Source organism: Chinchilla lanigera, unplaced genomic scaffold (genome assembly GCF_000276665.1).
Source record: "Chinchilla lanigera isolate Chin_1 unplaced genomic scaffold, ChiLan1.0 scaffold00113, whole genome shotgun sequence".
Taxonomy (NCBI): Eukaryota; Metazoa; Chordata; class Mammalia; order Rodentia; family Chinchillidae; genus Chinchilla; species Chinchilla lanigera.
This window is the reverse complement of record NW_004955514.1, coordinates 1,932,601-1,956,201: the sequence shown is the minus strand read 5'-3', so window position 1 is coordinate 1,956,201 and position 23,601 is coordinate 1,932,601. Positions and strand designations below refer to the sequence as shown.

The following is a 23,601-nucleotide window of genomic DNA, read 5'->3' as shown; positions in this document are numbered from 1 at the left end:
CCACTTGTGTCTGTGACTGAAGTTTTGTTGGAACATAGACAGACCCAGATCTCACAGACTGTCTACAGCCGCTTTCCAGCAACAAGGCTAAGCGGAATAGTTGCAAAAAAAAAAAGACCATGTGGCCCATATGCTAAAGTATTTACTCTGTGGCCCTTCATGAGAAAAGTCTGCTGACCTCTGACAGAAAGCATTAGAAATCTATGACAAGGCAAATTAAGATACAGAAGCGATTTTTTAAAAAGTTACCCTACATAACTTCAGGCCTACTTATCAGTTTCCAGCAATATTCACCCATACAGTCACATTTCGGAAAGAGATACAGACAGTCCAGAGCATAAGAGAAACACAGAAAAAGCAGTTTGATTCAACACAAGATGCAGATTTCAAACATAATCACCTTTTTGTTTTCTTGGAAGGACAGGACTGCAAGAAGAACCCCCTCCAGCTGTAAACCATAGAAAGTGACAGATCAAATGAAGGTAACAAGCTGTTAAAATCAGAAGAAATCTGAACATCTTCAAAAAGCTTAATCCAACTTTAAAACTAGGGAAAATGTCAACATATTTCCATAGGAAGTAAATGGCATAGTGCAACATCTTTTAATTTCAATGTGAAAATTACATTAACATTCAAATATGTACTTTTGAAGATACAATTAAAATGCCAAAAGAATTATAATAAACTGCATTTTAACAGCCAAATTAAAAATAGAGATCTCAGATTATTTGATCAACTAATAATCAAGCAGACATACTCATTGGGACCAATCATTAGAGATGAACACATAAAGACACACAGTCCACAAAGAAAGGATTCCGCAGGGCAAAGGAGGGCAGGCAGGGCATATTAACGTCTCTGCCCATGCATCAAACATGTGGCCCTGAGACAGCAGTCAGACATCCAGTAAATTCTCTCCAGTTATCAACACAGTGAACAGAGGCCCCATCACAATACACACTACTCCCTTTTCCGCCCTGGGCCCCTGCAACCACAGGGAGGCCCAGGCCAGCAGACGCTCCTCAAACCTGCTGTGCACCAGGCCAATTTTGGAGGCTAGGATCCACAGGTTTTCATCTGTCCCTTTTCCCAAGGAGGCCTCTTGTCAACAGACTCAGCTGCCTGAGCAGCCCCTTGTGGAATCAGAGCCCAATTCCTACAAATATGGAGGAGCACATAGACTAGACTAGGAGGTATTTACCAGGGGTGGAGGGTGGGGTGCTGGGAAACCCAGACAAAGGCTTCAAGATCCCATCTCAGGCAAATTAACACAGAAGTCCTGGAAAGACCCTCTTATTTTCATTTTATAACACCTAAATGCCAGGTAGGGAACAGTGTAGTCAGAGCAGGACGCCAGTTGGGCAGCATCTGGCCTCATTCTGGTAGCTGATATCCTGAGATCTGCACTGTATGTCTAGGCAGGTAGCTTGGTGCAGCAGCTCAGCACAGCACAGCCCCCCAGGGAATGAGGGGCCCAAGTGACCACACACGTGGTTATGCGCAGAGTCCACTGAGAACACACCTAGAAGCTCCACAATGCTCCCGCTGCGACTCCGGCCCTGGGCCTCCTCCTGAGTGGCGGAGAGCTGAGCCAGGCCCCCCGGAGTGGTCAGCACCTGTAAGAGCTCAGGCGGGGGTGTGCGGAAGAGCTGCTGCAAAAGCTCCAGCGCGCCGGTCACCACGTTGTGGTCTTGGTGTTGCGTGTGATGCAAGGTCAGTTCATAAACCTAGAAAGAGACAGGAAAAAAGGGCAAATGTTCAGTTTCAGTTTTAGAAATGTCTCCCGGGTTTCACTTTTTTATAGGTCTTTATTAGCAAAGTCTGCACTCTAATTCTCCCTCTAAACACCATCACTTCTGCCAGTGCAGTCTAAGTGTACATGGGTTCTAGACACCTGTGATGCTTTCCTGGTATACTGAGCCTTAGAAATCAACAGAGCCCTTCCCCTCAAGCAGCAGCATGCTAATTCAGGTCTGCACTTCTCAAAACTGGTCAGTAAGAAAGGGAGCAAGTCCAGCAGACACCACGGTGAAGGTGGGTGGATGCTCCCAACAATCTAAAACAGCTTGCAAGCGTCATGACAAAGAGCTGCAAGAAATGTTAAAGGCATCTTGCATCAAATCTTATCAGTGCTCCTAGTACTGTATCATATTGTATGCACAAGATGAATTTATTCCTTCTCATATTAGAGCTGCTGGATATGTCACAGGGTGCTCAATTAAATTTCAATTTCAGACAAACAACATATAATTTTGTAGTTTAGGTATGTCCCTTGCAGGGGCTGGGGATTTAGCTCAGCGGCACAGCGCCTGCCTGGCAAGCACAAGATTGTGAGTTTGATTCCCGGTATCAGAAAACAACAACAACAACAACAAAAACTATGTCCCTTGCAGTTTGGGAAAAAAAAAATCACTATATCTAAAAGTTAAATTTCACAAGTATTTTTGTTTGTTAAGTTTGCCAATCCTACCTTTACTATAATAAAATATATAATTTCTTTTTTAAAAGTCAATGTAGAGAAGTATGAAATAAAATGTCATAGTCTTAGGGCTGAGGATATAGCTCAGTGGCACAAGCACCTGCCTGCCAAGTGCAAGGTCCTGAGTTTGATTCCCAGTACAAAAAAAAAAAAAAAAAAATTCAAGCAAAATGTCATCGTCTCCCAGAGGGCTACCTTTAATCATAGTTTTTAAGCACTTCTGACTGCAAGCTCCCTAACACCTAAATCAGAGGCTGGCAAACTGCAGTCACAGGCCACATCTGGCCCGTGCTTGTTTTTGTGCATAGTTTCCCTGGGACACAACCCACCTGTGGACTGTCTGTGGCCGCTACTGTGATACAAGGCTGTTGTTAAGTAAATTTGACCAAGGTGGTGGGGCCTGCAAAGCTTAAAAAATTTACTCTGGCCCCTGATGGAAAACACTACTTTAGGTAAGCGGCTCTCATTCAATTCTGAAGCCATCCATCTGTATCAAGTGGCCTCTCTGGGCAAAGAGGAATCCAGAGCCCAAGCTGCCTTCCCCTCCTCTGCCCCTGATAACCTGTCAGCTGCTATTGTCCAGATTTACCACATTTACACGCTACCTGGTAACATTATTTAAATCTGATCTGCCTAAAAGTCGAGCCTAAAAAAAATTTTAGCAGTATGGCCACGCTTGGTGGCTCACACCTGTGAACCCTGCACTTTGGGAGGCTGAAGTAGGAGGGTCACAGGTTCAAGTCGAGCCTTGGCAACCTAGCAACTTAGCCAAACCCTCTCTCAAAATAAAAAGTAAAAAAGGGCTGGGGATGCAGCTCAGTTCAGAGACTCCAGGTTCAAGCTCCAGCACTGTAAAGTAAATAAATAAATAGTACATATCTTGTGTCATGTAAATAAATATCATTTAAATAAATATCATTAAAAGCGTATTAATCTGAAAGCTCAAAACAAAATATTTCATTATTACTGTGTGTTGCTGAAATAGGATATTCCCAGGTTAACAGTCAAATAGATTGTCTTTTTATAGTTTATTACTTATTGTCTATCTTCTCTGGCTTCATTATTGGACTACCAGTGAGGTTCTCTTTTACATTTGCTGGTTTTCCTATGCTACTCATTCCTTTCCGGCACTACCCACACATGCCTTTGCTTCTCCCAGCCTCCTGTTGCCACACTGCTGTAGGATGCTGGCCTGGCACACCTCATCTCAGCTGCAAGCTGGACAACAACTATGGCAATTGCTCTGAGCACAATCCTAGGTAAGATCCTTTTTCCTTGGATTTTAGGACTTCCGCTCTTACTGAATTTATGTCTCATTTTGCTGGAATACATCTTCAAACAACTGTTTTCAAAAGTATATGTGCAAAGGACATTCACATCTGCCAGGCTACCAGTGTTCCCATTCCATGCACACCTTGCCCAGACCAGTGTGCGAGGGTGGGCCATGCCCACTGCTGTCCCCTCGGGACCACTGCTGTGCTTGATGGGGTGGTGCTCCATCAGTACTTCCTGAGTGTGTGAGCACCTTTCACGACCCGTCCCAGGTGAGTCTGAGGGATGCACGCAACTCCCTCAGCATCTTCAGTATTCTCCCAATGAAGTGGGCAGGTAGAGCTCACCAGCCACGCAGTCAGGCTCCAGAGCCCACGCTGCTTATGCTCAACTCTGCCACTTCTCACACAGGTTAATTTAGCATCCATGGTTTAAAGACAGAGCTGAGCTATTAACCTGTGCTCCTACCTGGACCAGCTGTTCTGCAGACGGAGAGACTTCCATCTCTTTCCGTGTCACTCCAAAGCTGCCTTTCAGGCTCGTGTCCTTGACCTGCTGCTGCAGCAAGGGCACCAGATACCTCAGCGTGAGCAGCACCCCAAGGATCAGGAGTGTGGGGTGTTCTTCCTCCACCGGAACCAGCAGACCTACACAGGCAGCCACACGACTTTTCAACGGCTGATCTGCTGCTCAGAGGTTCACAAGGCACTTTTAAAAACAAGATACCTACAGGACCACTCTCCGCTAAGGATGGTGTGAAGGACAAAGATAGCACAAATGTGACTGGAAGAACAAGCTGGGTAGCCAGATCCAGGAGTGGCTCAGCATAGCAGGCCCCCACAGAGAGTGACTGCACTTAAGTCAGGCAGTTATTTTATACCAAAGTCCACCTGCTCAGTCCAGCACTATCAGAAATGGTTTCTAGTCACCAGAACCATAGAAGAAACTGTCAGCAGAAGACTTACAAGGACGGAGGGTCAGGCTACACACTGCCCTAAACCTGCTGCCCAGTAGACGCCATGAGCACTGTAGCATCTGCAGCATCACAGACCTCCTGTGGGCTCACAGCAGCCCCAGTGTAACTCACACTTGCCAGCAGTCTAGAGCAAGGACCAGGTCTGGAGATCAGCTAGTATATCCAACTTTCTGAAGGTGTGTCCCTAGAAGTGCTGGAGAGGGACCTACATAGACCCCCGCCTTACCTAGCAGTACATTGAGCAGCCAGCTGTAAAAGTACTGCGTCCTCCTGGAGTGCTGGCAGATGCTCACTGCTGAGCCAGCTGCCGTCCGCCGGACTGTAGGGGAGCTCGACTTCAGATTCGCTATGAACGCCTTCAACAGAACCTGGAAAAGCCGAAATCCAAGCAGACGGAAGATGAGGCTGCTGTGAGGGTTATCATGTTTTGTACAAGTGGACTTGAGTTAGAAGCTCTGGAACTGAGGATGCAGCTCCATGGGAGAGCACTTGCCTAGCTTTACCATGGACTTGATCCACAGCACACACATAAAAAGTCAGGCATAGTGGTGCCTGCTTGCAATCCCAGCACTTAGGAGGCTGAAGCAGGAGGATTGCAAGATCAAAGTTAGCATGGACTATGTAGGATGCATGATCTTGTTTTAAAAATTAAAAAAAAAAAAAAAAAGACAAAGAACAAAACAAGGATTAAGAAGTTTAAATTTTTGTGGAATATAAATTACAAATAATGAAGACTTTCCTATAGCTGACTGGAAGAATCCCAAACCTGGGATAGTCAGGAAAGTCTATATAAACACGTGGTCTGTTTCCTCATTTATCAACCACACTAAGGACTCCACACAGCACTGACACCCTCCCTCTGAGCGGGAGTATTCAGCTGCCAGAGAAGCTTCATCCACGTGGCCCAGGGCCAGGTCAGTAATGTCACTGTGCAAAATGACCCTATCAACAAATACTAACGTAAAGGAAAGAGTACCTACAGTAATGTTCCCGCCCAAGAGACGCCTGGGTGAGTGCTGCTAGTGTCACTGAAATGTGCTCAGGACCGTCTGCAGGGGGATGTGACAGCACAACTCTGTTCCCTATGAGATCAGAGCCAAAAGGTGCTCAATGGACCCCAGAATGACCTCAAGGAGAAGGCACTGTAACTCCAATGGTGGCCTTTTAGGTCTTAATTATTTAAACTACCCAAAGGATAAAAAGGGGAGGCCAGCTAGCCACATTCGGATGTGACCGTCCCTTAACAACATCCATTCCCAGGACTGGAGGTGTAGCTTAGTGGTAGCATATCTAGAGTGTGTGGGGCCCTGGAATCAACCCCTGAGCACTGTGAATCAATAAATATCCACTGCCATCACACTAACCCATGCTCGGATGCCAGAAGCAGGCAGGCACCTATGGAGTATTACTCACCGGGAGGCCAAAACATACTCATCAACTAGCATCTGAGTGCCAGATCTCTCTGCTCCCAAGTGGGGCTGCATAAACTATTGTTTGAGGTTTAGTGGGGTTCACTGATTCTACAGACTAGATTGGAACCAGGAGAACAGAAGACTTATCCCAAGCAAGGGACCTGAGGTTCCAGGATACCACCCAGAGAATCCAGCCAATTTATGTCTAACAAACATAACAGCTATGAGAAAAGCTATCAGCACCTTCAAGAACCCCCTAAAAACACACACACAGGCATAACTGAAAAAGTAAATTAAAAGTAGGTATGGTGGTCCACCCCTGTAATCCCAGCAACCCAGGAGGCAGGGCTCCCGGCAAGACCAGTCAAGAGGCATTGCCTGCTCTCCGTATTGTCTCCTGCCTGCTCTCGGATGTGCAACTACTTGAGATTATCCCTCCTCGTCTTTACAGGTGACAGGTAAGGAGAGCTGCTGCTTGTGCTGATTGGGCCAAGTGTCTGGAGCTGGGACAGGGCCTTAGGCAGCAGCAGTTTCAGCCACTCTCCTCCACTTTCGCATACGTCTGTTGTCTTAGAAGCTGGGCCTCACTTAGTGTTTTGGCTTGAATGCACTTGGTTTTTCTGGGGGCCTTCATACCTTCTGCCTAGCTCCAGCAAAGCTGTGTTTGACCTTCTTCCTGTGGGTTGGGTCAGTCAGTGACCAATTTTTCCTTTCTGCCTTCCAAAATTCTGTTGGCACCTGTGGTCTGCTGGTATCCCTGCCCTGTTCTTTCTGTTCTCATAGGTGTATGCTTTCACAAACCTTTTTGCTTGATTCTTGTAGGGTTCCTAGGTAGCAGAGGTTCAGATTGGATCAGATATCTCCTAACCTGTAGTGCAGTTGTGTCCTCAGGATTACCTGCCAAATACTCAGACTCCTGGCTTTTTATTTGATTTTTTTCCCCCACTGAGTATACAGTATACAAACAGGATGATACATAGATGGTAAGTGCAGTCTTGCTGAGTAATCACAAAGTGGATTCACCCTTGTGCCCACCAACCAGCTCAAGAGACAGAATCTCACCTGCCCTCCCCACCCCCAGGGCCCTGTGCACTCCCCTGTAACCACTGCCTCCTTCCTCCCCAGAGATAGGAAGGATCCTGTCTTCTAAGGACACAGAGAGCCTGTTTTTCAGTTCTCTGTGTTTAGAACCATCTAGTAGGTATTATTTTTGGTGTGATATCTTTTACACAACATTAGCTTGGTAGAGTCTTCCATCTTACTGTGTCTTAGCAGTGCAAACAGTTTTCCTAGCTGTAGATCATTCCACTGGGTGATATGTCTTAGTTTAGTTTATTGTAGCTGGACACTCGGGTCATTTACAGTTTCTGCCTTTTGTGACCAGTGGTGGCTGGAACTCAATACCATGCCTGTTGCGGGCCCCTACAGATGGACTGCAGGGGTTGCAGAGTCCATTTGTCTCAGCTTCAGCACATGCTGCCTGGTCACCTCCTGTGGGGTCACACTAGGTGACACTCTGTTAGTGGTACATGCTGAATTCCAACCCTCTGCATCCTCACTAATACTTAGAATTGTCATTCCTTTGAGTTCTGGCCATTCTGAAGTGTGTTCTGGTATCACATTAAGGTTTCAGTGTCCATTTTCATCTCTACAGTACTCTTGACTCTCAAGTTTAATGATTTATGTATCTTTTCCCTTCTGAAAGACTTTTTTTGGACAGGGTCTCACTATGTAGTTCATGTTGGCCTTAAACTATGTAGTACAAGTAGCCCTCTCCCTGCCTCAGCCTCGCAATTGCTGGAATTACAGGCATACAAAGGAATATACTCCTACGTAACTAGTGTGACTTCATGCAGTAATATACACACAAACAGGCATGGTAGCACACATCCATAATCCTAACAACTCCAGAAGCTGAGGCATGAGTAGTTCACACTGAATACTGATCTATCTACAGTGAAAAGATAGGAGAAAAGTTAAAGGTAGATTCATCTCTTCCACTATAAAATGTCTAAAATACAGAAGTTCAAAAATAGAAGTCTAAGCATGTTATTTAGAAATGTGAAACATTAAGAGCTGCATGTGCCCATGAGACAAGGATTAGGAGAAGAGAAAGGCTACTATTTTTGTTGATAATGCTTTTAGTACTCCTGAATTTTACTGATAATAAATTTGAATAAACATAAACGGACAGAGATGCCAATAAATTTAAATAAACACCAAAGGACAGAAATGCCAAAAGTTCTAGAAGGAGATAATTAGTGGCTACTCTATACAAAAGAAGAAGAAAAAAAGGTAATGACCAGAACTGAAACTACAAAAAGTGATTTGCTCTAATAGTCTGAGGCAGGGAAATTGCAAGCTCAAGCCTAACCTGGGAAGTTTAGGGACTAGCAAGACCCTATCTCAAAATTTTAAAAAGGGCTGGGGATATAGCTCAGTGCAGAGGCTTGGGTTCAATCCCCAGGACCACACAAAAAGAAAAAACCCACTATCTTTCACCAGATGCAGTGACACTTGCCCATCATCTCAGCTATTCATGAGGCTGAGATGAAGGATCGCAAGTTCGAGGCCAGTTTGAGTAACTTAGGGAGACCCTGTCTCAAAATAAAAAGGGCTGTGGTATGCCTCAATTGTAAAGCATCCCTGGGTTTGGTTCCCAGGACTGAAAGAAAAAAATTAGTATCTACCATCTGCCTGGTCTCCAGTCCCTGCCAGGCAGAGGGTATTACAGACCCACTATGCAGCAGGCACACCTCTTCTGTTCTGCAGGCCAGGGGCAGCAGTCCCCACTTCAAAGAGTAAATCTAAGAGTGGCAATGACCCCAACCCCTGAACAGAAGGCTTTAGTTACCACACTCAAATTTTTAGAGTCATGATCTCCTTTCACCATCCCAAGCCTCATGAAATTGGGTTTTACGGGGCTGGGGATTTAGCTCAGTGGCAAAAAGCGCCTGCCTGGCAAGCGCAAGGTCGTGAGTTCGGTTCCCAGTACCGGAGAAAAACCAAAAAAAAAAAAAAAAAAAAAAAAAAGAAATGGGTTTTACTATCATCTTTATATTAAGAAAACTTTGAAGCTTAGAGTAAAAACATAAAAGGCTAAATATCCAAGATCATATGCCTAAGGCAGAACAGAAGAGCCCTCTGTGGGAACCCTTCACATTCCATTTTAAGAACAGGAAAGAAACAAGCTAAGAGCTATTAGGCAACTGGCCCAAAGGGAAAGAGCTAGCAAAAAGACAGACCTCTAGTCTACGTGCACCTAGCTCCATAAGAGAGGACTCTCACCACTGCACTCATGGCCTCTCAGGAGCACAGGCCAGAGCCATAAAAAACAAAGAGGCCAAGAATCCTCCACACTGCAGACTATGTGACAGAGTTGCAATTTCTGCACATCATAAAAAACCCACTAAAGCAACTTTGCAGGGGGCCATGAACTGCTTCACGGCCCTGTGAATACAGGGCACTCACACCCACAAGGCTCCCATGAGGTCTCCTACGTGAGGTTTCCTCCTCGGCTATGTGAAGGGGCCAGTCCCGTACACCAAAGACAATCAGTTCTAGAACAATGCTGTCTGAATGGGACTCTCTAAATCACCTCACCACTGAACTCTTCCCCAGTGACAAGAAGGCAGAAGTAGAAAGAAACTGCTCAAGAGATGCAGATGATGGGGGTCTAAATTACGAAGCACAATACATGCAAAAAGTGACTGCAGCCAGGAGACTGAACCCACAAGACTCGTGCACAGCATCAATCATACAACTGTGGCCAGAGGTAGCAATCATACCTTAATTTCATTGTCATTTGCAAAGTTGCCAAAAGAAGCCATAATTTTGGGAACAGCTGCAGCCAAGGTCTCCTGGACAGATTCCTCAGGTCTCTTGCATGTTCGTGTCAGGCATGGCAGAAGGTTCACCAGGTAAGGCCTGTATGCAAAAGAATTCTTGGCATTTTGCAAGTTCTCTAACAAGAATATAAGCAATGGCTCACTGAGAGAGGAAAGCCAGGCCCTTAAAGCAGACTGACAGTGCTCAGCTAAAACACCAGCAGGACTAGACACAGATGAAGTTCAACTGTTCTTCACCTCTCCCAGTCACAGAGGACTCTTTGCAGCTTGGCTCAAAATCTATTTAATACCTCTATAAGAGGTATTAAGAAAAAAAAAAAACAAACAGGTATTAAAATTCTCATTTTTAATTGGAAACCATAGGTAATATGAGAAAATAGTACTCTAAAAACAAAGTTTTTTAATGTGAATATATCTTTCCTTTTAAAGGAGCACTATAAACTAGAAAAAGTGTTCAAACCAATCGAAGCCTTCAAGCTGCAACCTGGACCTCTAGGGAAGAAACAGACACATATTGAACAAGCAGTGACTGAACCCTGGCCTGGCGGGCCCAGCCTCTGCTCTCAGGTGACCAAGACAGGAAGCATTCAAGGTTACTGATGGCACAGATGACTTCCTGATGCAAAGCCCAGAGCCAGCTGGGAATATGTGAACAGGGAAGCCATAGGCCTCTCGAAGGAGGGAACCTTTTTTTGGTGAGACTTGAGGGGAAATATGAGCCAGCCACAGGAGACCTGACTTGTTTGAGTCAACACACTGTGTCCACAGTGAAGAGTCCAGGGGGCCTGGGTGAGGGTCTGGACCGCATCTGGATGCTGCTAGGGGAAGAGTAAAAGACGCTAAGTAAGGGAATGGCAAGATAATTGTATTATATGAGGTCACTTCAGCTGTTATGTGGTGAACCTGGGCTGTGTTGCTTCAGAAATATAACAAATTTTTCAAAATAAGGAGAGTTGGGTTGGCAAAGGGTAACTGAGGCCTTGAGTTCAATTCTCAACACACATACATGCATAAATAGAAAGACAATAAAAGGCAAGGGTTTATAAAAGGAAATTTCCTTAATCACTGTACCCCTACAACCAGTTTTTGTTTGTTTGTTTGTTTTGTTTTGTTTGTTTTTTTGGTACCGGGAATTGAACTCAGGACCTTGTGCTTGCCAGGCAGGTGCTTATTCCACTGAGCTATATCCCTGGCCCCCATACCCCTACAACCATAAAGGATGCTTATTCAAACTCAACCTCAGTGGAATATATTGCTATTACACATGAACAGTGAGGGTTTAGGCTCTTCTATCTACCAGCTTCTCAGGGAGAGAGCTGAGGGTCTCCAGGAGATGGGCACATTGTACCAGTTTGAGAGAAGGAAGGAGCAGATGAAAACTACAGTCTCACATCATTTTTAATCCACTATGATCAGGGGCTGGGGATTTAGCTCAGCGGCAAAAGCGCCTGCCTGGCAAGCGCAAGGTCGTGAGTTCGGTTCCCGGTACCGGAGAAAAACAAAACAAAACAAAAAATCCACTATGATCTATTTCAACTAGTCAAAACTTTATGCACAGTTCAACATTCACCTTTTCAGCCAATATAATAAACAAATGCCTGTTTTTCTGTGACTTCTACAACTGGTGGTATTAGGGCTGCTGATTACTTGGGGTTGCAGCACAGAGTAAGACAGCAAGGCCCCTGCTGCTCAGGGATCCACATTCCATAAGTCTCTCTCTTGGAGGATGGGACAAAAAGCATACACTAATGAAGTGCACAAGAATACTGCTGACAGGGCAAGCACTAGAAAGGAAATGTAAGCATGCAATGTCAAGCGCAAGTGTGGAAGGGCAGAGGTGGCTGACTTTAGGCAGGAGTTTGGGAAGACTGAAGAAGGGACACGAGCTGAGATGGAATGGATCACCAGGAGTGGCCACCAAAACTAACGATGAAGTAGCCCAAAGGGACAACTTACCTGCACTTTTGAGGCCGAACCAGGTGAGCCAGTTCAGCAAACCTCCACAGGGCAGCGCGCAAACTTCGAGGGGCACCATTCTGAGTGGGTTAAAACAGCAAAGTGTCCCGTTAGGAGCACATGTGATTGTCACAAAAAGAGCACATGTGACCATCACCAAGAGGTTGCATAGGAACAAAAGATTTTCTTACTGTTACTTTCTGCTTTTAGAGAAAAAGCCAGTTAAATGTATGAAACATCTGGGAACTACTTTAGAGATTTTTTTAAGGTCCAGTGGGCTTCATATAAAGTTATAAAAAACTTAGGTTGCCACTTTTAAACTTCAGTCTCATCTAATGAAAAGTAACCTCTTGAAGCAAAGTAAATCAATTAAGTCTACATTACCAAACAGCATTTCCTTCTCACAGTTTTACTTTTTAACTAAAAGATACAGTTTTACACATACTGCTCACTACAATGCAATGGAAAGTGAATGCCTACCTTCTTAATTTCCTTGTAGAGCTCTAACTGGAGCCTTGGAAGGTTGGAATCCATCAAAGCCTACAGGGAAGTATAAGAGATTTGTTTATGGGCAATATATTCCTCCTGCAGTCCTAAAGAAAACTAAAAGGTGACCAAAACTTCAGTTTGAGGCAAACTAAAACATAATTGCAACTAAATTAGGTAGCTGTTCATTAAGAGAAAAGCAAATGTATGCAGAAATTACTGAACACATTAGATGCAGATTGCTCTCCTGAAGAAAACAATGAAAGTCAAAGAATTTAAATTTCATGGTAAATGCTATACAACATCAAAATTAAAATTAATTCTAAAGCTCTCACAGGAAACCTCCCATTAAAAAAAAAAAAAAAAAAAAGGAAACCTCCCATCTTCCCTAACAGTCCACAGATGACTCCAGCTGAGGCAATCCCTGAGACGACTGTAGAGCCAGGAGGCTGAGGTTGCACTCAGGGGATCCCAGCCTGCCCTTCCTCTACCACTAGAAGGGCAAACCTAGCTGGATCCTGATACTACTCCCCGCCCACTGAACCTGATGACTACAGCAGTAGGAGGCAGAAATCTGAGCACAGCAAATATCCTTACACCAATTCTAAGTAGAAGAGAAAAAGAGAGATTATCTTACGTTCATGAGCGTACTACAAGAAGCTGGCATTTCTGCCCTTGGAGACTGCAAACAGAAGAGGAACTAGCAAGAAACAGAGAGTTGGGCAGCAAGAGAACCTGGGCCTACAGCTGCAACACACAGCCATGGTATACGGCCTCCAAACATGGACCCAGCCACTGCCCAGCAATTCCAGGAAAGTCTGGGGAAGGCAAGCTTCAAATACAAAATGATTAGTATCAGAGGGTCTAGGGTCATACTGCTCTATCTGTTCCTCCTGATCCCTCACTTGCTATGCACAAGGAAATCCATGATTACCTCTGCATCTAGCTGGAGATGCAGCTCAGTGGAAAAATGTATGCTTAGCATGCTTGAGGCCCTTGGGTTTGATCCCCAGAACCAAAAAAATATGAAGACTTTTCAAGAGAATTTAAATTTCAGAGAAAGCCCACCTGGTCCTGCCAGTCGAAATAATAAAGATAAGCAAGAATATCCAGGCCCAGAAGGTAGTACTGAAACAGGCCATCTGCAAATACACTGTGGGATAACACTGTGTAGGCGTCACCAGTGTCCCAGGCACACAGAGCTGGTGACACTGACCCTGCCATCAAGCTACTATGGGATGCAGCAGGAAAGCATTGGGCACAAATTCAGGTGCAGGGAAGGTACAATGACTGCCCTGGAGAGGGCAGAGGGAGGAGGACACTGGGGCTATAGGAAAGTCCTAAACACAAGAAGCATAGTGGCCCAGAGACCAGATCCCCTGGGCAACAGGGCTCCTTGGACACATGTAACAGAAAATGGAAAACAGCTAGTGCACAGTCACACCATCCCCCTTTACCTCACTAAGCAAGAGCGTAAGAACTATATTACTAGTAAGAATACTTCTTACCAGCCTGAGGACTCAGGATGTGGCAATGCCCACACAAACATACACGCCCAATAAAAACTGGTCCCATTTCATAGTCAAGAAAACAGAGTCTCAAAGAAATTAAGTACATTTCCAAAGTTGTTCAGTTGACAAGTACAGAAGGAAAAGTCTAACACAGATCTCCCAACTCATTCTACCTATCAATGATTCTTATATCCTTTAACTGTGACTGTCTACTTGGCTGGATTAAGAAACACTTCTAGGTGTGTCTAGGTGGGCCATGCAGGTGTGACCGTGGGGGTTCTTTCCTCTCTGGCTATTTGCAGCCGCTGTGAACTGAACAGCTTTGACCACATCCTTCCACCAGGGTTTTCTGCCTTGGAACCAGCTAACCATGGACTGAACTCTCTAAAACTGTGAGCCATAATAAATCTTTTCTCCTTTAAACTGTATGTACCAGGTACTTTGTCCCAGCAATGAAGTCTAGTACAATTCTAAACTTCCTCAGTCATAGGAGCAACAGGATGACTCCCTTCCTGAGGAGGTTGGACGCACGAAGGAAAGGGAGGTTTACTGCTTGGCCTAAGTAAGATCTGACACTCCACAAAGCAAAGCTTTGGTAAGAGACCATAGGACAGCTCTGTCCTAAGACTAATGGGGAAGGGAAATGGCCAACCTAACCTTTAGTAGATGGAATTCTTGGTTCCCCCAGGCAAGTGAGTATAACTAGAAAGACAGCCTTTAAGGAAAGGGACAAGATGGTGCCTTTGCTCAAAGCCTTACCTAAATTTCACAAGGGACAGGGGAAGCAGACACCAAAGCCAGGCTTCATGCCCACTCCACTGCTTTCTCAGGGCTCTGTGGCTCTCCAGGCTATTCTTACCAAAGGAGTGCATTTCTCCTGAGAGCAAGTAATGGCCACCTCAGAGCTCTCTCTGATCCTATACTGCAGGCACCAGGGAAATACCTCCTTCCCAGGCTTGTACCTGGGTACCTAAATTACATGCTCAAGAAGGAAGGCTGCAGGCAGCCTCTGGCCACACCACTCCAAAAAAAAGAACACTGGCCAGAGGTGGCTCTACCCACGTGCAATGACTACAACTCAGAGGTAGACAGAGCCCACAGGGTCCTTACTTTGATAACTTTGTTGAGGCATTCGTCAGCCACCATTCTGACATCTGACTCTGCATCATCACTGCACAGCAGGAAAAGTTCCATGGCAATGCCCAGGAGTTTCTGAAATTCTGGAGAATTTCTAAGTAAAGAAAGAAGAGAAACTATTATTATCAACAGGAGCCTAAGGAGACATGACAAGAAACTGTAATAATGTGTGCAGTATCTTGGATGAGATTCTGAAACAAGAAAGGGACATATGTAAAAATTAAGGAAATCTATCCAGGTGTGGTGCACACCTGTATTCCCAGCACTCAGGAGGCTGAGGCAGCAGGACTGCCACAGGTTCGAGACCCGCCTAGGAAACATAGTTCAAGCCCAGTTTGAACTATACGGTGAGACCCTGTCACAAAAAAAGTCTGAATAAAGCTCAGTTTTAGTTAACAGTTAATATTAATTCATTAATTGTGAAAAATGGACCACACTAATGTAAGATGCTAATAGGGATAACTGGACATGGGGTATATGCCACCTTTTTAAACTTTCAGAAGTTTTCTATAAATCTAAAACTATCCTAAAATAAGACAAGAGATTTGCAAGACAAATCTCATTTTTTAAACTTCTAATTAAAAAAATTTTAAAAGACACTGCTTTAGATACGTAAATCCCAGCTAGCTCTCTGAGAAAAGGTTACTTTTACTTCAGAGCCTTGAAAACCAGTCTAACACTACAGCTCCTGTACTCCTTTCTACCCGTGCTCTTAACATGATTTAAAGTATAGTTCACTGCACCCTCAAGGTCAGACTTTGTGTTGCACTAGGCAGAAAAACTGGAGCCTGAGTACCTTCTGTAAACTGTTTAAAAAACACTGACAGCCTATTTGGGCTGTCACAACCTACAGCTAAACCCAGCACCAGACAGAGAGGCTGATGGGCTATGCACATCAAAGTAGTAATTCAAGGAGTGCTCCAGAAACAATCCCAGTAATAGAGACATGTGATTCCTGAAAAATCAAAGCTGGACTTGTGTCTCAAGATGTCAATCTAAAGTACCCTGAAATTGAATCCCCGTCCCCTTTTCTTTTAGATTTTCCATCTTGACTTCTTTGACCCATATGCAACAAGATATTTTCCACACATTTGGGCTTTTCCACATTGTTTCTCTGTAATGATACTAAGACCAGAGAACATGCTTTGCATGGCTAGCATCCTTTCATGGTTAACTTGTTTCATGGCCCAGCATCTGGCCTACACTGGCAGATATTCTGTGAAAATGTGAGGAATGCATCATGGAGTGTCCTTAGTCTGTCATGCAGATCACCATGGTGAGTAATTGTTCAGGTCTCTGGATCCAGATTTTAGGCCTATGTGTTCTCTGAATTAAAGAAAGCAGCTGAGAGAAGCCACTTTGAAGATATCAATATGTAATACAACCACCATTGTTAATTCCCTACCACTTTGTTTGTAACTCTGTATTGTCTGTACTGTGCTTGTGATATGTTGTAAAATGTTGTATGTCTGTTAATGTTTCCCTCCTTTTATCTTTAAAATAAAAAAAAAAAAAGAAAGCAGCTGAAATATCTGGCTTTAACGTCCTTCTTGCAGCTTCATCTGTTCTTCAAGTTTTTATTATCAGTATGTTTGCACATATTCATCATGGGGATTACATTCATTACGGTGAATTGGTACATGTATTTCTTCACGTATTTTTCAAGCTCTGCAGTTGGGGCATAAACACGACTGTTATGCCCACTTGAAAGTTGATCCCCTTCACCAGGAAACAGCCACCCTGTCTCTGGTAGCACCCTGAGCCATGAGATCCACTCTGTCTGGGATTAGTACAGCCACTCTGGCTTCCATCTAACAGCTACCGGAATTATGGTCTTCTGTTCTTGTCCTTTTAGCTTATTTGTGCATTTTTACTCAAAATGAGCTTCATGTAGGCTTATATATACTGACTGGGCCTGACTTAATTTAATGTGAAAAATTTTTGCCTTTTACATTTAATGTATTACTGTAAATTGGTTTAGATCTACCATTGGACTGGTTTTCTTCCTATTTGTCCCTTATGCTCTTATTTCTCCTTTCCCTATTTCTGGCTTATTTTGGATTATTTTTATGATTCCATTTCATTTTCTTTGTTTGGTTTACAGGCAGTAATTCTTTGTTGCACTTGTAGTAGTTGCTTTATTGTTCACAGTATATAATTTTATCATACTTTAACTGAGTAAATATTGTGCTACTTTGCCAATAAGAAACAAGTTTCCTATGGCTGCTCTAACAAATTACAGCAAATTGAGTTTGTTTAAAACATAAACTGAGTGGCTTACAATAAAAATGTATTCTCTCACAGTCCTGGAGGTCAGAGTCCAAAATCAGTACCCTCTAGCTGCAATCAATGAGTAGCAAGTGCTGCATGCCCTCCACAGGCCTCACGAATATCGAATATTCGTTTGCCCCTCCTGCTCTGGCCTCAGCCCACATTCTGAGGCTTGGACCACTTCACTCCCAGCTCCAGGCAGCACCTTCAATCCTCTCCCTGCTCCAGCTTCTCATATGCTCTGTGTGTGTCTCCTTTTTACAAGGGCATATGTGACTTTATCTAGGGCCCACCCAGGTAATCTAGGATAATCTCTGGCTATTACTTTTCAAGGGGTGGAGGGGCATTCTTCTACCTAAGTATATTTCCATTTCTGTTTATCATACATTTTACATGTTATAAACTCCAAAATATATTTCTGTTTGAAACAAACTGATCTGGGCCGGGGATATAGCTCAGTGGCGTAAGTGTCTGGCTGATAAGCACAAGGTCCTGAGTTCGATTCCTGGTACAAAAAAAAAAAAAACCACTTCCTTGAAGTATACCAGAAAACTGTTCAGGAATCCCAGAAAGTTATAAATTCTATACTTAAACAAATTGATCTTTTAAAACCTAAATTAAGTCCTTGAAAATGTAGCCTCTTTACAGAAATTAAAATTAAGGGGAAGGTGCTCATACAGACCACACGTTTACAGTACAGTCATTATTTCCTCTGCTCTTCAACCTTCATGTAGACACAAATCTCCAACTGGAATTATTTTTCTTTTGCCTGAAACACTTTTAAAAATATCTTCTGATAATGGTTACATGTCATACAGAGCACTTCTGCTTCTATGCACCCAGCAGTTTGTTTCACCTCTGAATCCCAGAGTTTTCTGGGTCTCCCCCTCCCTCCTTTACAGAGGGCGTTCCCCTGACTTCTGGCAGGTGAGGGTCTCAGAGACCTGCTGTCATCCATACCTTAGTCCACTATCAGCTTCTCTTGTGTCTTGTCTCTATCAAACATATTTACTCCTTTCTCTAGCTTCCAGAACACACAGTACAATTACTGTACCTGCTTTCACGTGTTTTTACTTACTACTTTTACATCTGTAATTCCTGGGCCAGGCCCCACCTTCAAATACCATTACTCTGGGGGAACCGGGGTTTCAGTTCTTCCACAGGAAGCATGACATAGTGGTAGTTATTCTGGTTACGGGTCCATCCTTTTTCCTTTTTCTTTTTTGAGACAAAGTATCACTATGCTGCCCAGGTTGGCCTGGAACTCATGATCCTCCTGCCTCAGCCTCCCAAGCAGCCTGGACTACAGCTGTACAACACTTAGCTTTTGGTTCAGTCATATTCTCTCCAAACTACCTACTTGTGTTCTTTGCCTATTTTTCTGTTAGAGTGATAGCTCTTTTCTTAATGATTTATAATTGCTCTTCATACAGGCTATTAAACCTTTGATGTACATGCTGTTAGTATGTTCCCAAGCTGACCTTATCTTTCTATTTTGTCTAAGATGGATTTTAACATTTTAAACTATATTCTAGTCAAAATAATTTTTCCTTGAGCCTTAACTCAAAGATTAAATTTTCTTTTGGTAGTAATGGCTTCACTTTTTCACATTTAGGTACTTATGTTTGTTTGCAATGAGGCAGAGGAGTATTTTCCCCAAATATTTAGTGGGGAAATGTATCATGTTATCTTTATCATAAATTCACACACAGATACACGCACCTTTTTAAGGTCTGTCCCATACAGATTTTAATGTAACAGATACTAAGTCTCACTATATTATCAAGGATTTCAAGATTTTCTCTCCAACAGTTATGTATTTGTTCTAGCAGATGAACAAGCTCAAAAATACCACTGGATCTTTAATAAGTAAGATATTTTTAAACTAAGGATTTAGAAAAAGTTCAACTTCATGATAGAAAATCTTCCCATGTGAGAAGTAAAATAGTTGCCTAGTAACTTTCAGGAACATTAGTCTGTACATAATTTATATATACTTCTTGTCAATTCCTTGGATTTTTATTACTATAAATTAGATCTTTATTTTCAAACTGATTTGTCCTAATACATGAGAAATCTATGGTTTATTTAATATTTAGTTTTACTGAGCCAACTTATGGTACACTATATTTGTAACAGGTTGTTTAGATAGAAGTCCCTAGGTATTTGCAAGAGGGTATCATTAAAAGTACATGCCCAATCCCCCACCTTCAAACAGAAAATGTAAGAGTTTGGCAAAGATGGCAATGAGGTATCTTCATTGTTATATTCTTTTCTGGTACTGTAAATCAAACTCAGGACCTTGCGCTTGCCAGGCAGGCACTTGTGCCTTTGAGCTCTATCCCCAGCCCCCACTGTTATACTTTATAAATTTTCCAGATGACTCTGATGCTCATCCGTATGTAAGACCCTGTAGATCACCAAAATGAGAGCTGAAACAGACTGCAGAGTCACCATATCCATGAAGTTTCAGATGACTTCCCACATTAAAAACTTCAGAAGCTGCCATTTAAATAATGCTACTGAAGACAAAAATCAGAATATCACCAAATTTACAGGACAATCCCAGAGGTCAGTCATATTTTTAAGGGGAGACAATAGAAAATTCCATCACCAATAAGCCTGCAAGGAACATAAAACACGCTTATAAAAAATATGCACATCAGTTCTCTGAAATCCCTGCAAAGTACAGAGAGCATCCTAAATAAACTGCTTTTTTAAAACTTGGTAATATTAGTAACACATAATAGTAAGATTCGTTTTTGGTATGCTTTGTTTTCATGTTTTGTTTTCATCCCTGTTAGCCTTCTCTCCCTTTCCTTCCCCATTTCTACAAGTCTGTCATCCAGCTGCCTGTCATCTCTGATGGACATCACACTGAGGCAGCACTGAGTATGCTTTAGAATTAATCAACTGGCTCTCTGTATTAACTTGAGTCTGTCCCAGGCCTAAGTGCCTTGCCTGATGAGCCAGCAACTGGCATGCAGAAACAAGCTCTCCATGCGGACAGTCATAGCAGATGTCTGCAGTGGCACATGAGACTGCGACATCTTTGAAGGCAAGATAACGCCACAGCTGAGGACCCTAAATCTCACTCAGAACTCCAGGACAATAACTGCCAACCTTAGAGCTAAAACAGTTCTCTCATTAAGCAAAGATTGGAGGTCAGGGAGGTAGCTCAGAGGCACAGTGCCTGCCTGGCAAGCGCAAGATCCTGACTTTGATTCCTGTAACCAAAAAAACAGTAAAATTTTAAAAAGTAATTAAGCAAAGATTTCCTGCTTGGAATATCCTTGTTCTATTTTCACAAGGCCTTGCTCACTATCGTGCCTTTTGCCTCAGCTATTCCCTGTACTTCTCTACACACCCCTGATATGGACCACTTCAAAGAAGTCGGGGTCTTAGCCAGAAAAGCTCTAACCTGCTCAGACCCATGTGTACCATATTACCTTGCCTACTGTCTTCTATCCCTCACCATACGCTTACCCAGGGGACTGGGAGACTGGCCAGCTCCCAATAATCTCTCCTTTATTTTACTGTTTATTTTTAGATTGTTCATATCAGAGGTAACTTGTATATTTAACTTTGTAAAACTGGTTTATTTTGCTTAACACAGCACTCTCTAGATGCTTCCATGTTCCTGCAAATACATGATTTCATTCTTGCTTATGAGTAACTCTGTTGAGTATATATACATTTTCTTTAGGGTGATGGGCATCTAGGCCACTTCCACAGCTTCACTACCATGAACCGCACCACTATAAACACTGCTGTGCATGTATCACTATGGTATGCTGTCTTTAATTCTTTCAGGAATATACACAAGAGCGGTACATCCAAGTCAAATGGTATTTCTATTTTTAGTTTCTTGAGAAAGCTCCATACTGAATTCCATAGTGGGTGAACTAGTTTATGCTCCCACTAATGCTGTAGAAGGGTTCCCCACAACAGATACACACAACCTCACCAGTTATTAGTCATTTTTTGTATTTTGGGTATCAGCTATGAAGACTGGGATGAGACAGAATCTCAATGTAGTTCTGATTTGCATTTCCCTAATGGCTAAGTGTGTTAACATTTTCCTATACTTACTGGTCATTTGTACTTCTTTTGAGAAGTGTCTACTGAACTCATTTGCCCATTTGCTAAATGAGCTATATGAGATGTTTATTTTTGGGGGTTTTTGATGTTAAGGATTTTTTAGTTCTTTTAGATGTTAATCTTCTATCAGAATAGCAAAGATTTGCTCCCATGCTATGGACTGTCTCTTCTTTTTGTTGTTTCCTTTGCAGTGGTAGGCTTTTAAATTAGATATAATCCCATTTGCTGATTCCGTATGTTACTTCCTGTTAGTGGGGGCCTACCCAGGAAGTCTGCCTTTGCCAATATCTTCAAGTGTTTTGTCTGTTTTCTGCCAGCAGTTTCAAAGTTTCTTGTCATACTTCTAGATCTTTGATCCATTTTCATTTGATTTTAGTAGAATTAGAAAGGGGAATCCAGATGCAATCTTCTGCATGTGTACAGATTTTCAGTTGCATTTGTTAAAGAAATTGCCTTTTCTCCAGCATTCTTTTGGCCTCTTTGTCAAGTCAGTTGGCTGCGGGTGCACACGTTTGTGTCTTCTGTCCTATTCCATTGGTCAACACATCTGTTTCTGTAACAAGGCCATGTTGTTCTGTACTATAATGTGAAATCAGATATTGTGAGCCTCCAGCATTGCTTTGGGCTTAGGACTGCTTTGGCTATTCTGGGTCTTTTGTGCTTCCATATTAATTTTAGAATTTTTCCAGTTCTGTAAAGGATGTGGATATTTTAATAGGGGTCACATTGAATCTGTAGATCATTTGTGGTAATATAGTCATTTTAACAATATTAGTTCTCCCAATCCATGAACAGGGGTCTCTAAATTCTTCTCTAATGTCTTCTCTAATTTCCTTCTTCAGCGTTCTCTAATTTTCATTGGAAAGCTCTTTCACTTTCTTGGCTATGTTGATTAATAGGGTTTTTTGTTTTATTTTTGAAGCTACTGTAAATGGAATTGTTTTTCTGATTTACTTCTTGGCAGACTCATTATACTATAGGAAAGCTATTCAACTTTGTGTGCGGATTTTAAATACTGCCATGCTGCTGAATTTGTTTATCAGATTGATCAGTGATCCGGTACAGTTTTTAAAGTTATCTAAGTAAAGGAACAGATCATCTAAAACTAGGGACAAAACTGACTTCTTCCCTCCCTGCTTGTACCCTTTTTATTTCCTTCTCTTGCCTAACTACCCTGGCTAAAAGTTCAAGCACTATAAGGAATAAGAGTGGTGAGAATGAACACCCTCATCTTGCTCCTGATTTTAGAGAAAGTACTTTCAGTTTTTCCCTGTTCAGTATGATGTTAGCTGTGGGTTTGTCACACATGCTTTTATCAATTTGAGGAAATATCCTTCTATGCCTATTTTCTTGGATGTTGACTTTTGTCTTTTCCTGCATCTATTAAGATGATTATGTGGTTTTTATTCTTAGTTCTCCTTATGTAGCATACTATATTTACTGATTTACAAATTGTTGAACCATCCTTACATCCCTAGGATGAAACCACCTTACACAGTGTATGATGATCTTAATGTATCACCGAATTCTGCAAGAATCTTATGGGGATTTTTGTATCTATGTTCATCAAGGATATTGGCTGGTAATTTTTTTGTTTGAGTCCTTATCCAGCCAGTTTTGGTTATCAAGATAATGCTTGCTCTATAGAATGGATCTGGACTATTCCTGCCCTTTCTATTCCGTGGAATAGGATAACCATTGGTATTAGTTCTCTACAAGTCTGATAAAATTCACAAATAAATTCATCAGGCTCTTCTTAGTTGGGAAAGTTTCTATTATTTCAATCTCATCCTTTGTGACTGATCTCTCTAGATGTTTTTATATCTTTTTGATGTTAATTTTTATAGGTCATTTGTGTCTAGAAAATTACTCATTTCTTCTAGATTCTCCAAGTTACTGAAAAATAAGTTTTCAAAACAGTTTCCTTTTTGGAGGCAGTCTCACTATGCAGTTCAGGACCAGCCTATTCCTGCATCAGCCCCCCCAAGTACTAGAATTATAGGCACAAGCCATACACCCCGTCTTCAAAATAATTTCTAATAATTCTATTATTAGACTTCCATGGTGTCTATCATAATTTTGCCTTTTTTTTTTTTTTTTTTTTTTTTAAAAAGGGGGAATTTTTTTTTTTTTTTTTTTTTTTTTTTTTTTT

General features: G+C 42.5%; 1 protein-coding gene across 2 annotated transcripts in view; it reads right to left on the bottom strand.

The window, feature by feature from the left end:
* Positions 1-23,601, bottom strand: part of Htt (huntingtin) — a gene marked incomplete in the record, with an annotated part of 136,169 nt that overhangs the window by 86,156 nt on the left and 26,412 nt on the right. Inside the window, 8 exon segments of one of the 2 annotated variants that reach the window (XM_013506814.1) lie at positions 401-448; positions 1,523-1,727; positions 4,220-4,398; positions 4,954-5,095; positions 9,928-10,066; positions 11,944-12,023; positions 12,424-12,483; positions 15,051-15,171. In XM_013506814.1, coding sequence (XP_013362268.1) covers positions 401-448; positions 1,523-1,727; positions 4,220-4,398; positions 4,954-5,095; positions 9,928-10,066; positions 11,944-12,023; positions 12,424-12,483; positions 15,051-15,171 — 974 coding nt within the window. 2 annotated transcript variants of the gene reach the window in all.